The sequence below is a fragment of the Bufo gargarizans genome, chromosome 2, assembly GCF_014858855.1.
Source record: "Bufo gargarizans isolate SCDJY-AF-19 chromosome 2, ASM1485885v1, whole genome shotgun sequence".
In the NCBI taxonomy this organism is placed as follows: Eukaryota; Metazoa; Chordata; class Amphibia; order Anura; family Bufonidae; genus Bufo; species Bufo gargarizans.
The window spans coordinates 707,891,811-707,906,425 of NC_058081.1; the positions used below are offsets into that span (position 1 = coordinate 707,891,811).

Below are 14,615 nucleotides of genomic sequence, written 5' to 3' on the forward strand. Positions count from 1 at the left end.
ATTGACTTGCATTGTGGGTCATGACGAATCCCTCTTGCTCCATATCCCATGACGAAAAGAAAACCGCAGCATGCTGCTGCTCTCCGGTATAAGAACGCAACCAAACGTAACAGAATGCTTTTTGGAACATTCTGTTCTGTACAGTTACGTTTTGTCCCAATTGACAATGAATGGGGACAAAACGAAAGCTAGTGTGAAGGTAGCCTTAGATAGAATGGAACCTACAATTCCATTCTCACCCTTTTGGGCAGAAGTGGGCCAGTCCTGTTTCCTATCAAAAAAAGGGGTTTACAGTTCTAGTTTATTCCAGTCTAGTCTAGACAGTGGAGCTGAAAAGATGTGCCAAGACGTCGCAGCGAAGGGAGGTCCCCATCCTGCAGCAGAAGTGTCAAAAGGGAAGCAGCTCATAGAGCACTAGGACTCCTTGCAGATTCACCTACAGAGTGTCACAAGTGGGTCAATATCCAAAGGTGCCCCACTCCAAAGATACCAAAACAGTCCTAAAGTCCAACTGCCAGAACCGAGCCGATTTTAGCACAGCAGAGAAGGAGAAGCAGAATATTCAAGTTTGCCTGCCAGTATATGCCAAAACCTGCTGAAAGCGTGAATATTGTCTGGATATAAGTTGATGCAAGTAAAGCTGTTGAACTTTATAAAGATCTGGACTCGATTTATTCTCCACCATTACTCGTCCCTTTATTGCTTTGGAACCAAGCCCTGGGGAGCGACAGAATCCAGGTAGGAGCACCGTGACACACACAGAGAAAACTATTTAGGCCACACCACACCACTCGGCATTCCAATAAACCTGGGACATGAACAACCCTAGGGGGGTGGCACGTTGCATAAACAATGGCAAGAAATGTCTATTTGACTGTGATGTGATATAACATTTAAGATTAGAACTGCTCAGTCTGTTTTATGAGCCCCAAGATCAAAATTTGCTCTGGATCCTAGAGGATTATAGTTATGCCCCTGCTCCAGACAATACTCCATCCAAGTAAAGGGTACTTTGCACTGCCCGAAGGTTGTAAAGGTGCCAAGGATTACCCGATGAATAATTTGAGCAAAACGTTCGTTCGTTGGGTAATAGGATTGTTGGTGCGGTCTCCTAAAGCATCGTTTGCCGGCAGCAGGTCGTGCCATCTAAACAGCAATCTCTGCTTCCCATACTGAGGAGGAGATCGCTGCGTGTAAATGTAGTGGTCACCTCCACTGACGAGCAAAGCAACTGTCGGGAACAATCAGCAGCAAAAACAATCGTAAGTAATGAATGATCGTTTATTTGAAAGTTCATTTGGGCAATTATCTGCTTATGTAAAAAGGTCAGATCTGCATGCTAGAGCTCAGTTTCTAGACACATCTACACTAATTCAGAGAGACTGAAATGCCGATGAGACAGGGGACAGTCAGTTTTGGCTGATTGTGATCTGATTGGTCAGATCCTGATCGCTTTATAAATCAATAAAAATGAATGAAAACAAGCTTTACAATCCGTTTATTTCCATTAGACATGACTCCATATACAGTAGGTCTCTTTACATTTTGATCATAGCTAATAAGGCGCAGGGGCCGGTTTAATTGTTTTAGCCAGCTTTGGGGCAGTCATGAGGAAGGACACATTGGCCGCTGTTGGGCAGGCGCAAGTAGCCAGGTTTGCAGGAACAGCCAATTTGACAAGACATTTCACATATCGGATCAGGCTTTTTTTCGCAGACATTGTTGCAGTCATTGCTGCAGCCATTTGTCGTGTTGCCCTTGCAGCATTCTTCTATCTTCACACATTTCCCGTTGCCACTTTCTACAGTGCCAAATGGGCAGAAACATCCTGGGCGGCACTCCGCAAGATCACACGTAGGATTTAAGTTATCGCAGGTTGGACGACAGGGGAGCCTACAGTCATATACTCTGCCACCCGCACAAAGTTTATCATTGACTGCAAAAAAAAAGAATAAAGAAGAATGAAAGGGCGGCCATGATTACCAAGACCAGCACCACCCCTGTACCTAGGTGCACTAGCTCTGCTGCATTCACTTCAGTAGGGTTGTGTCACCAATTCAATATAGGGGTGGCTTTTTATTCTGAACAATTATTTTGATTTATATAAGGATTTCTGGGGATTCCACAATGGCGACCAGTCACCAATTTACAGGGATTGATTAAAGGGAATGTCCTCAGAAAATGACCCTTCTGTTGAAATCATTTTTTTATGTTTCACATATTTTTTAAGAATTTATGATGATGTTGTTTTCAATTTTCCATGCATTCCAGATATTTAACTACTTTCCAACCAGCAGCGCTGGCCGGATCTTTAAAGATGGCACCCGCCCCTGAGCAGAGCGGAGCGCCATAGCCGCGGAGAGGGGGGGTGCCTGCTGTTTCATACAGCAGCCACCCGCAGCTTATGTCTGCGACCCATCATTGACACTTAACTCTTCAGATCCCGTGATCAAACCTGACCACGGCATCCGTGCTCGCAAAAACAAAGAAGCACATGCTTCCGGTAATGCTCCAGCCCCACCCGGTGGCGATCGGAGGGGCCAGAGCTTGTATAGAGAATGACAGGAGGATGCTGTATAGTAGTTTCTATGGAGCCTTTGCCTGTAATAAGGCTAAATAGGAAACTAGTGCATTTCTCATAGACTCCAAAGCCAATGCATTGGAGTCTATGAGAATAGCAATCTAGTGATTGCTTGTGATAGTTCCCTATGGAAACTATGAAAATGTTTAAAAAAAATTACGTTTTTAAAACTAAAAAAATATAAAAATTTAAATGCCCCCCTTTCCCAAAATAAATAAAAAAAAATGTAAAAGACACATCGTGGGTATCACCACGTGAAAAAACACCCATACTATAAAAATATTTTCCCCATATGGCAAATGGATTAATGGTAAAAAAAAACTATACTGTTGTATGTGTGTACTGTTATATGTGTATACTGTTGTATGTGTGTACTGTTGTATGTGTGTACTGTTATATGTGTATACTGTTGTATGTGTGTACTGTTATATGTGTATACTGTTGTATGTGTGCACTGTTGTATGTGTTTACTGTTGTATGTGTGCACTGTTGTATGTGTATACTGTTGTATGTGTGTACTGTTATATGTGTATACTGTTATGTATGTGTGTACTGTTGTATGTGTTTACTGTTGTATGTGTGTACTGTTCTATGTGCATACTGTTGTATGTGTATACTGTTGTATGTGCATACTGTTGTATGTGCATACTGTTGTATGTGTATACTGTTATGTATGTGTATACTGTTGTATGTGTATACTGTTGTATGTGTATACTGTTATGTATGTGTATACTGTTATGTATGTGTATACTGTTGTATGTGTATACTGTTGTATGTGTATACTGTTGTATGTGTGCACTGTTGTATGTGTATACTGTTGTATGTGTATACTGTTGTATGTGTTAATGGATGCTGGGTAATGTATGGAAGCACTGGACCTGAGTCCTGTATATGGTTTGGAAGGGGACGGTTCAGGTTGTTAGAGGGGTCTTCCCTTTCGCTCAGTCTCTTAAAGGTTATGTTCACATGAGTCACATTTGCCCTGGACAGATACACTGTGTATTTTTCAGAGAATCCGCAAATGAAATCCGAAGTAAAAAAATTGTGGTTTCGGACAATAGTCTAATGTATATGAGAGTCCTGTGGCAGCCATTTTGTGCTCTCCAGCCCCCTCTACCACAGAGGATCCCTGTGATGTCATCAGTGATGTCATAGGGTTCCCTAAGGACCTGTTCCTGCCTGTGGCACTGTGTGCAGGAGCTCGCACATAAATGACTGATGGGACTACGCAATCCATTAACCAGTTAAAGAGGTTTTCATTTGAATGGGAGCAGAAAGGTCATCAATAGATAAACATCGGAGACACCCTTTAATGGGGGTCTAATACTTACCATCAGATCCCTGGGCAGATATTAATATGAGAAGACCTGCAAAACAAGAACACAAACGTCTCTGATATATTCAGAGCAAAGTCCATAGAACATATATAATGAGAGAGGTTGTAAATGGCACCCTGGCAGTACACATGTGGAGGCAGACCACTCCACTGCTTCCAACAAAAATGTACCACAGTTTACTGCGGCTGTTACTAGGGAACGCGCAAAGAAATGTTTACAGATGCCATTATATTTAATAGTATCTGTATAAATTCCTATGCACTCAGCTCCCCCTAGTGGTAGCTGCAGGCAGCCAGTTTTATACACTAAGGCCCCTTAGTGACCGTCGTAAAAAGGCGTATGGGTGGTCACTAAGAGATTAAATAAAACGGATGATTTCTAATGTGTAACTACTAATGTGTGACAATCACTTTTTGTATATTGTATGGAACATTTTTCTATATACGTGTATTCAACAGTATACCGATAATATGTGCAACTCACTCAGGGATGAAATGAGCACCACGGATGTTCGCGCCATCTTTAGGTTCAAACTTTTTCCTGTAAATAATTGATTTGATTAAAAAACTTAATCAGAGATCAGCAAATGTATTCACATGATTCAAACCTCTATACTTAAAGGGGTTATCCCATGAATAATGTAAAAATTAAAACGAGACATCTACTGCTAGAAGATGCCCCTAGAATGAAGCATAAACATTTCCCCCATATTTTTACCACTCGTGCTCAACCACAAAAAAGGCGGGTGTATGCATTGCAATTACAGACTCCATAGCATTTGGGAAAGTATGTCTATTGAAAGATAACAGGGGAAGGTTTCTTGTCTTGGTATGTAAGCTGAATAATATACACAATATGTCATTTATATGGCCCCAATGCTTTGCAGATTTCTTTTTTAAACAAATTTGCCCAAAAATTTGCAAACGTTCAATAGGGTCATCTATCCATATTTGGTGACCTTAACATTATAACTAATCCAGCCTTAGACACTACTAGCCGGAGGATACCAGCACTGTACATGTACGGCATTGGTATCAGGGTCACAAATCCCAGCGCCGTACTGATCAGCTGCAGGGGTCCGGCAGTCACTGACACAGGACCCCTGCTGTATGCGCCGGCATCGGTGAAAACATCTATGCCGGCGCATTAACCCTTGCACTGCCGCGGTCAACTCACAGATACAACAACAAATGGTAAATTACTGAACCCCCTACATATGAGGGCTCATGCACACGGCCGTTGTGCAGCCGTTCCGTGCATTGGGGACCCCAATTTTCGGTCCCCAATGCACGGTCAACACTGTGCCACGTGTCCCACCTCCTCTAAGGGCGTTGTCTAAGTGAACCCCTCAATCTTCACAGTACCCCTGATGGTGGGGATAGACTTTCCCGAGGGGAACACCAGGTCGCTACCTCTTGAGGAGGATAGGCACATGAGGCAGCTGGTCAAGGTGTACCAGGAGGTACCTGAGAAATGTGCCAGAGGTACAGGCGTTGTCAGCAGGCTGAATCGTAACCAAGAGCAACAGTGCAGCACCGAAGGATGAGGCAGAGGAGAAGTCAAACAGGCAACAGGTCAGGGCAGGTGGCACAGGTACAGGTCAGGCAATACAGATCGGCAACAGGAGAGTCAAGGCAAGCAGGCAGGGATCAAACAGGTAGCAGAGTCCAGGAATACAAGTACGAGTCAGGAACACAAGCAGATATCAGGAACCTTTCAGGACACAAGGACCTTGACACTGAGGTATCTGGGAAGGGGGCTGAGTCACTTATATATTTGCAGGAGGGTGAGGATTGATCAGCGAGGTCACATGATCCAAACCATAAAGGACAGAAAGTGATGCTCCCGGGTGTCGTGTTCAGCGGTGATCTGCTGCCAGTGTTTCCTTTCAGCCCTGACCACAGCAAGCTTATTTGGTCAAACAAACACCCTAAAATCGCAGTTGGGGTACTGACCAGACATAAAAACCATGGTGGTTTGGGCCTCCTAGATATTAACTCATATCATATTGCTTCGCTACTTGATCAATCGACAGCATGGTGGACTCCCCAATCTGACAAACTCTGGGGGAACATAGAGAAACATACTAGTCAGACTGAAAGACTAGACATTCTCTTACTGGCCTCTAATGTGGGCAATATAAATAATACCAACTTACTGCCGACGGTCAAATCCACTCTCCAAACATGGAAAACTTACATCAAAATATGCTCAAATCTACCAATCCTTAAAACAATGGAAATTCTCCTCCAAGTCCTCGATATTGTCATCCCGGAAAAATCTGTCTCCTCATGGATACAATCAGGTATTAAGACCATACAAGATCTTTACAAAGGCCCAATACTTCATAATTTTTTATTCTTGAGCAATAAATACGGACTAGATAAATCAGATTTATATAAATATCTCCAAATACGTACTTTCCTGAATAAAAACGAGTTCTCACCCCCTAAAATCCCTCCCTCCTATGTAATATTGAATAATCAAATAAATAAATCATTGAAAGGGAGATTAGCAGGACCCTATCTGGATTCCTACATTTCTCACATGAGGCTTACCCCGAGTCCAAACTAATCTTCAGATGTTATTACACCCCATACAGACTCTCTAAAATATATAAAGATTCCCCCGATCTACGTTGGAGAGGCTGTAATCAAGTCGGCACATTACAACATATATTTTGGGAATGCCCAATTATTACAGGTTTCTGGAAAAAAAACTGTCCTTCTAATCTACTCTTCACGTAACATCAATCTACCAGTTAACCCTGACACTTTTTTGCTAAGACTTGATATCGATAGGTACTCAGTCCCCCAAAGGACTGTTCTCTGTCATATTTTAACAGCCTCTCTCCAATGTATAGCGCAAAATTGAAAATCCTCATCAACTCCTCACATGTCTGAAATAATAAGGAAGGTAAATGTAGCTTTGAAAAAATGATTGCCAGAAGCAACAATACACTTAATAAATACACAGAAATTTGGACACCGTGGTCTTCATCGAGGTACTTCTCATTATTAGACAGTTAGGGCTCATGCACACGACCGTATATATATCTTGCGGTCCGCCAAAAAACGGAACCGCAAAAAATACGGATGACTTCCGTCTGCATTCCGTATTTTGCTGAACCGAACAGCTGGCCCCTAATAGAACAGTCCTATCCTTGTCCCTAATGCGGACAATAATAGAACATGTTCTATTTTTTTGCAGAACAGAAATACGGACATACGGAAACGGAATGCACATGGAGTAACTTCCGTTTTTTGCGGACCCATTGAAGTGAATAGTCCTGCATACGGTCCACCCAAAAAAATGGAGCGGACACAAAAAGAAAATACGTTAGATTAGATTGTGATGTACATTTTTTCCTTTGCATAAGGGACCTAAATAGGTTTTTCTAAGTTCTTTCTAGTTATATATCTTTTTGTTTATTTTATCTCTACCCGCATCTACCCCGTTTCTTCTACACTTTATATACAGCACACAATACTTTTTGGCCACACTAAGCAATTACCAAATAGAAGGTTGCTTCATTGAAGCACAATAAAGAATAGGATGATGCTTTACATAAAATAATGTTATCTGAATAATTGTATTAGATTGGAATTTATATTCTCCTTTAATTAACTGATTATAATGGCACTCTGCTTGACGCTGTAACAAATCAACCTGTAATGTACTTTCTTTAACCGTTTGAAATTAAACCCTCAATAAAAACTATTGAAACAGAATTGGTATTTAAACAGTCCTCCTCATCATGCTGTTCACATTTTGACTTCATGAGACCAAAACGACACCTAACAATTGGTGAACAGTAGCTCATCATTGCGAGGCTTCGAGCTGAATGTTCTCAGACTGAAGTGGCCACCGAGCTTAGAGTGTCACAGAGTGTCATCAGCAGGTTGTATCAGAGATACAGAGAGACTGGAAGAGTCACAAAAAGGCATAGAAGTGGACATCCTTTGGCCACATCCCACACGGAAGACCGCTTCAATGTGAACAATGCACTGTGGAACTGGATGATGAATGCCTCACAACTCCAGGCACATTTAAAGAAGGTGAGAGGCACCCAAGTGTCACGTCAGACCATTCAGAGCCATTTACATCAGCGTGGTCTGCGTGCTAGACGACGTGAAATGGTGTCTGACCGCAGAACCAGGCACAAGCGTCATCGTCTTGTCATCTACGCTGGGAACAGTGGGCCTCAGTGCTGTTCACTAATGAAAGTCGATTCACGCTGAGGAGAAATGATGGCCACAATTTCCTCCAAAACAATTTTGGAGACAACAAGGAGAGCATTTTGCATCAGCCTCTTTTGTCACCAGACAAGCTTTAGGTGGTGGTGTTACAGTGTAGGCAGGTGTGTCTAGTCAATACAGAACTGCCCTACACTTTCTGAATGGTCCAGTGACAAGCCCATACTACTTCAATAACAACATTAATCCAGTCATTGTGCCTCTGCATGATCAACACAGGCCTAATTTTATCTTCATGGATGACAATGCGCCAGCTCATTGAGGTCGCATCAATAGGGAAAGGCTGCTGGAGACTGGGGGACCTCAAATGGAGTGGCCTACACTTTCTCAAGATCTGAATCCCATTGAAACCGTATGGGATCAGCTGAGTTGCCGTGTAGAGGCTCGTAACTCTGTACCCCAGAACCTCAATGACTGGAGAGCTGCCCTTCAAAAAGAGTGGGGTGCCATGCCTCAGCAGACAATAAGGCGACTTGTGAACAGCATTAGATGTTGTTGTCAAGCTATAATTGATGCTCAAGGCCATATGACAAGTTATTGAGACCCTGACATTTTTGCGGGGGTATACCCACCACTGGTGTTGGTTTTTGTTTCAATAAAAAGTTGGAGATGAGAGATCATACTATACTAAAGTTTTATGCACCTAAGCCTTGTCAAGCCTATTTTATTTCTGGATCTCATAATTCACTGTGAAGCAAAAGACGCTGTTCACTAATTTACTATTGATGTCCTATCAGGATAGGTCACCAGTGTCTGATCAGTAGGAGTCTGACCCTCTGCACCTCACTGATTAGCAGCAATAGCTCAGGCACTGGAAGTTGTTGCCTAAACTACCCATCTCCATCCATTTCACAGTGGACAGAGTTGGTTAAAGTGAATCAGAGCCTCTGATTGTCAGAGTACAGTAGTCAGACCCCTGCCAATCAGATCCTGATGGCCTATCTGGAGGATAAGCCATGAATGATTGCGTGGACAACCCCTATAAAAATTTCCCCCACTGTTAATGTACATTGGGCAAAGTGCAAGGAGGAAGGTAGGGGTGAACCTCATACTCTCCCTTACAGCACAGAGCCTGTAACTGTAGCCATCAGGAAGGTAAGGGCGGTAATAAGCCATCTTTCACTTCTGTATAGGGAGTGAATCTGTCAATGACTCCCCGCCCCAGTGGAATAAGTAAGGACGTTCAAGTCTCTTCAAGTGAAACCTGCATCCTCTGCCCTGAAAGGGCACGTATAACGTTTACCCCCTAGAAGGAATGGGATAGAGTCAAACAGGCACTGGACACTTCATATTTGCCATAGCATCGGGTCACCACTGAGATGCTAGCTAAGGACTCTATCTACTCTATGGGTCTTTCACCAGAAGCATGAAAAACAAGATAAGATGTTTTTAGTTGTCACCCAAAAACGTTCCCCAAGGTTGAGGACAGTCTCTTCACAATGGGGGCAGTATCTTTTTGTCTAGATAAGAGTAAAAGCTTTGGTACCTACCTGGATGATGTACGTAGGATGATGAGTATGGTCTTCAGGTGAAGCAGGGATACTACTGGTGCTCTATTATATATACAGTGAGGGTATAAGAGTGTTACGGGTGTGACGTGTTACCTAAATACAATTTATGATGACCGTCATTGTGACATGTAATGACCAAATTATTATGTAATCATTAACCTAGTGTATTATTAACTTATAATTAGTTTCTGATTACAAAAATTATAATCATTTCTGATTTCTTCATTAATGGCTTCTGTTACGAAACATATTCCAAATTTTTCAAACCAGCGCCTGGATCTGAAAACTCTCGTCATTTCATGTAATAAAAAATTCAGCATAGCCACTGAGATGTAGGATAAAATGTATCTGTACAGCGCCACCTGCTGTTTTATTTTATTTTTTGTCCGTCTGACTGAGCTGCTCGAACGCGCTCAGTTCAAATCTACAACTGCCACCAGCCATATGTTCTGTTAGACGCTTTAGCAGTTACAAGGAGAGAGCTGTAGCAGAAAGGACCTGGCGGAGTTCTTCACTCTAATACCACACAACACCTAAGGACAGATGTGCTGCTGTTTTTGGAAGAAAGCAGCCATGTTTTTCCAATTCTGGACAACCCCTTTAACATAATTCAAAATATTTTATCATAAATAATGAACTGTGTTTGCCCCTTTCTCCATCTTCTTACACAGTACATTGTTCTGCAGAGACGTGCACACATAGGGCTCAAAGGGGGCCACTGCCAGTGCCACTGTGCCATCATGGAGGTGGTCGGGGGAGAAATGTGCCATTAGGGGGGGTAAGATGTGCTGCTGCCAGGCCCATGGAAGGGGAGAAATGTGCCATTGCGGGGGGGAGTCCTGCCATGGAGGGGAGGGGGAAGAAATTTGACATAAAGGGGGTGATGTAAAAAGGAGGGGTGATGTGACATGGAGTGGGAGTAATGTGACATTAATGCCGGGGGGCATCATTGGGGGCACTTTTTACTGGCACATTATTAGGTGGCACTATAGGGGCATCTACTGAAGCCACAAAGAAGGGTTATGTTTAGAGTTGAGCGAACACCTGGATGTTCGGGTTCGAGAAGTTCGGCCGAACTTCCCGAAAATGTTCGGGTTCGGGATCCGAACCCGATCCGAACTTCGTCCCGAACCCGAACCCCATTGAAGTCAATGGGGACCCGAACTTTTCGGCACTAAAAAGGCTGTAAAACAGCCCAGGAAAGGGCTAGAGGGCTGCAAAAGGCAGCAACATGTAGGTAAATCCCCTGCAAACAAATGTTGATAGGGAAATGAATAAAAATAAAAATTAAATAAATAAAAATGAACCAAAATCTATTGGAGAGAGGTCCCATAGCAGAGAATCTGGCTTCCCGTCACCCACCACTGGAACAGTCCATTCTCAGATATTTAGGCCCCGGAACCCAGGCAGAGGAGAGAGGTCCCGTAACAGAGAATCTGTCTTCATGTCAGCAGAGAATTAGTCTGCATGTCATAGCAGAGAATGAGGCTTCACGTCACCCACCACTGCAACAGTCCATTGTCAGATATTTAGGCCCAGCACCCAGGCAGAGGAGAGAGGTCCCGTAACAGACAATCTGGCTTCATGTCAGCAGAAAATCAGTCTGCATGTCATAGCAGAGAATCAGGCTTCACGTCACCCACCACTGCAACAGTCCATTGTCATAAATTTAGGCCCAGCACTAGTGTTGAGCGGCATGTCCCATATTCGAATTCGCGAAATTTTGTGAATATTCGAAAGAATATTCGTAAAATATTCGCGATTATTCAAATTCGTTATTATTTCGCATATGCGATAATTCGAATTTTCGCATCGCATAATACATATGCTATGCAAAATTCACATGTGCGCTAATGAAATCGCCTTACGAAGATTCGCAACTCAATTCAATCACTAATGTATGAATGCAATGCCCTTTGCCTCTGTTCTGGGACAAGTGTAGATATTCGCATGTGCGCTAATAAAATCGCCTTACGAAGATTCGCACCTCAATCACTTTCTAGGGAATGTGAGACTTTTGGGAATCAATCGAGATACAGTGGGGGGTGATGACAGTAGTTGACAGAGTACAGATCAATGTAATCTGTAAGGTGGAAAGTAAAATAAAAAATACGAATATTCGTAAATCGAATTTTACGAAGTTCTACGTATTCGCGAATATGGTGCTATACTATATGAATGCACAGGCCTTTGCCTCTCTGTTCTGGGGACAAGTGTAGATATTTGCATTTGCGTTAATAAAATTGCCTTACGAAGATTCGCAGCTCAATTCAATCACTAATGTATGAATGCAAAGCCCTTTGCCTCTGTTCTGGGACAAGTGTAGATATTCGCATGTGCGCTAATAAAATCGCCTTACGAAGATTCGCAACTCAATTCACTAATGTATGAATGCAAAGCCCTTTGCCTCTGTTCTGGGACGTGCCGATATTCGCATGTGCGCTAATAAAATCGCCTTACGAAGATTCGCGCCTCAATCACTTTCTAGGCAATGTGAGTAAGATCTGAGCTGTTGGACCTTTGGGAAACAATCAATTATATGTGTACTGTAATTTTGTGGGGGGGGGGGGGAAAACAAAAAACGAATATTCGTTTTTACGAATATATAGCACTATATTCGAAATATTCGCGAAATCGCGAAGTTGCGATATTCGCGAAAAAAATTTGCTTTTCGAATATTCGTGCTCAACACTACCCAGCACCCAGGCAGAGGAGAGAGGTCCCGTAACAGACAATCTGGCTTCATGTCAGCAGAGAATCAGTCTGCATGTCATAGCAGAGAATGAGGCTTCACGTCAGCCACCACTGCAACAGTCCATTGGCATATATTTAGGCCCAGCACCCAGGCAGAGGAGAGAGGTCCCGTAACAGACAATCTGGCTTCATGTCAGCAGAGAATCAGTCTTCATATCATAGCAGAGAATCAGGCTTCACGTCACCCACCACTGTAAGAGTCCATTTTCATAAATTTAGGCCCAGCACACAGGCAGAGGAGAGAGGTCCCGTAACAGAGGATCTGGCTTCATGTCAGCAGAGAATCAGTCTGCATGTCATAGCAGAGAATCAGGCTTCACGTCACCCAACATTGGAACAGTCCATTGGCATATATTTAGGCCCCGGCACCCAGACAGAGGAGAGGTTCATTCAACTTTGGGTAGCCTCGCAATATAATGGTAAAATGAAAATAAAAATAGGACTGAATGAGGAAGTGCCCTGGAGTCCAATAATATATGGTTAAGGGGAGGTAGTTAATGTCTAATCTGGACAAGGGACGGACAGATCCTGTGGGATCCATGCCTGGTTCATTTTTATGAACGTCAGCTTGTCCACATTGGCTGTAGACAGGCGGCTGCGTTTGTCTGTAATGACGCCCCCTGCCGTGCTGAATACACGTTCAGACAAAACGCTGGCCGCCGGGCAGGCCAGCACCTCCAAGGCATAAAAGGCTAGCTCTGGCCACGTGGACAATTTAGAGACCCAGAAGTTGAATGGGGCCGAACCATCAGTCAGTACGTGGAGGGGTGTGCACATGTACTGTTCCACCATGTTAGTGAAATGTTGCCTCCTGCTAACACGTTGCGTATCAGGTGGTGGTGCAGTTAGCTGTGGCGTGTTGACAAAAGTTTTCCACATCTCTGCCATGCTAACCCTGCCCTCAGAGGAGCTGGCCATGACACAGCTGCCTTGGCGACCTCTTGCTCCTCCTCTGCCTTGGCCTTGGGCTTCCACTTGTTCCCCTGTGACATTTGGGAATGCTCTCAGTAGCGCGTCTACCAACGTGCGCTTGTACTCGCGCATCTTCCTATCACACTCCAGTGCAGGAAGTAAGGTGGGCACATTGTCTTTGTAGCGTGGATCCAGCAGGGTGGCAACCCAGTAGTCCGCACAGGTTAAAATGTGGGCAACTCTGCTGTCGTTGCGCAGGCACTGCAGCATGTAGTCGCTCATGTGTGCCAGGCTGCCCAGGGGTAAGGACAAGCTGTCCTCTGTGGGAGGCGTATCGTCATCGTCCTGCCTTTCCCCCCAGCCACGCACCAGTGATGGACCCGAGCTGCGTTGGGTGCCACCCCGCTGTGACCATGCTTCATCCTCATCCTCCTCCACCTCCTCCTCATCCTCGTCCTCCTCGTCCTCCAGTAGTGGGCCCTGGCTGGCCACATTTGTACCTGGCCTCTGCTGTTGCCAAAAACCTCCCTCTGAGTCACTTCGAAGAGACTGGCCTGAAAGTGCTAAAAATGACCCCTCTTCCTCCTCCTCCTCCTCCTCCTCCTGGGCCACCTCCTCTTCCATCATCGCCCTAAGTGTTTTCTCAAGGAGACATAGAAGTGGTATTGTAACGCTGATAACGGTGTCATCGCCACTGGCCATGTTGGTGGAGTACTCGAAACAGCGCAACAGGGCACACAGGTCTCGCATGGAGGCCCAGTCATTGGTGGTGAAGTGGTGCTGTTCTGTAGTGCGACTGACCCGTGCGTGCTGCAGCTGAAACTCCACTATGGCCTGCTGCTGCTCGCACAGTCTGTCCAGCATGTGCAAGGTGGAGTTCCACCTGGTGGGCACGTCGCATATGAGGCGGTGAGCGGGAAGGCCGAAGTTACGCTGTAGCGCAGACAGGCGAGCAGCAGCAGGATGTGAACGCCGGAAGCGCGAACAGACGGCCCGCACTTTATGCAGCAGCTCTGACATGTCGGGGTAGTTGTGAATGAACTTCTGCACCACCAAATTCAGCACATGCGCCAAGCAAGGGATGTGCGTCAAATTGGCTAGTCCCAGAGCTGCAACGAGATTTCGCCCATTATCACACACCACCAGGCCGGGCTTGAGGCTCACCGGCAGCAACCACTCGTCGGTCTGTTGTTCTATACCCCGCCACAACTCCTGTGCGGTGTGGGGCCTGTCCCCCAAACATATGAGTTTCAGAATGGCCTGC

At 44.5% G+C, this 14,615-nt stretch overlaps 1 protein-coding gene across 1 annotated transcript; it reads right to left on the reverse strand.

Moving 5' to 3' along the window:
• Positions 1 to 1,481: 1,481 nt before the first annotated feature.
• LOC122927072 (serine protease inhibitor swm-1-like) lies at positions 1,482 to 9,762 on the reverse strand. The gene is made up of 4 exons (XM_044278644.1): positions 9,665 to 9,762; positions 4,402 to 4,458; positions 3,913 to 3,948; positions 1,482 to 1,936 (listed from the first exon to the last, which is right to left on the reverse strand). The coding sequence occupies exons 2-4, from the start codon at positions 4,436 to 4,438 to the stop codon at positions 1,587 to 1,589; spliced, it is 423 nt and encodes a 140-aa protein (XP_044134579.1). The 5' UTR covers positions 4,439 to 4,458; positions 9,665 to 9,762; the 3' UTR covers positions 1,482 to 1,586.
• Between the last annotated feature and the right edge of the window lie 4,853 nt (positions 9,763 to 14,615).

Bases quoted from the DNA above. Each gene is read 5' to 3' on its own strand.
- LOC122927072 (XM_044278644.1), bottom strand. From the start codon at position 4,438: ATGGCGCGAACATCCGTGGTGCTCATTTCATCCCTGA. The intron at 3,949-4,401 runs GTGAGTTGCACA...CTTGTTTTGCAG, and splicing joins GGTGCTCATTTCATCCCTGA to GTCTTCTCATATTAATATCT. The intron at 1,937-3,912 runs GTAAGTATTAGA...TTTTTTTTGCAG, and splicing joins ATCTGCCCAGGGATCTGATG to TCAATGATAAACTTTGTGCG.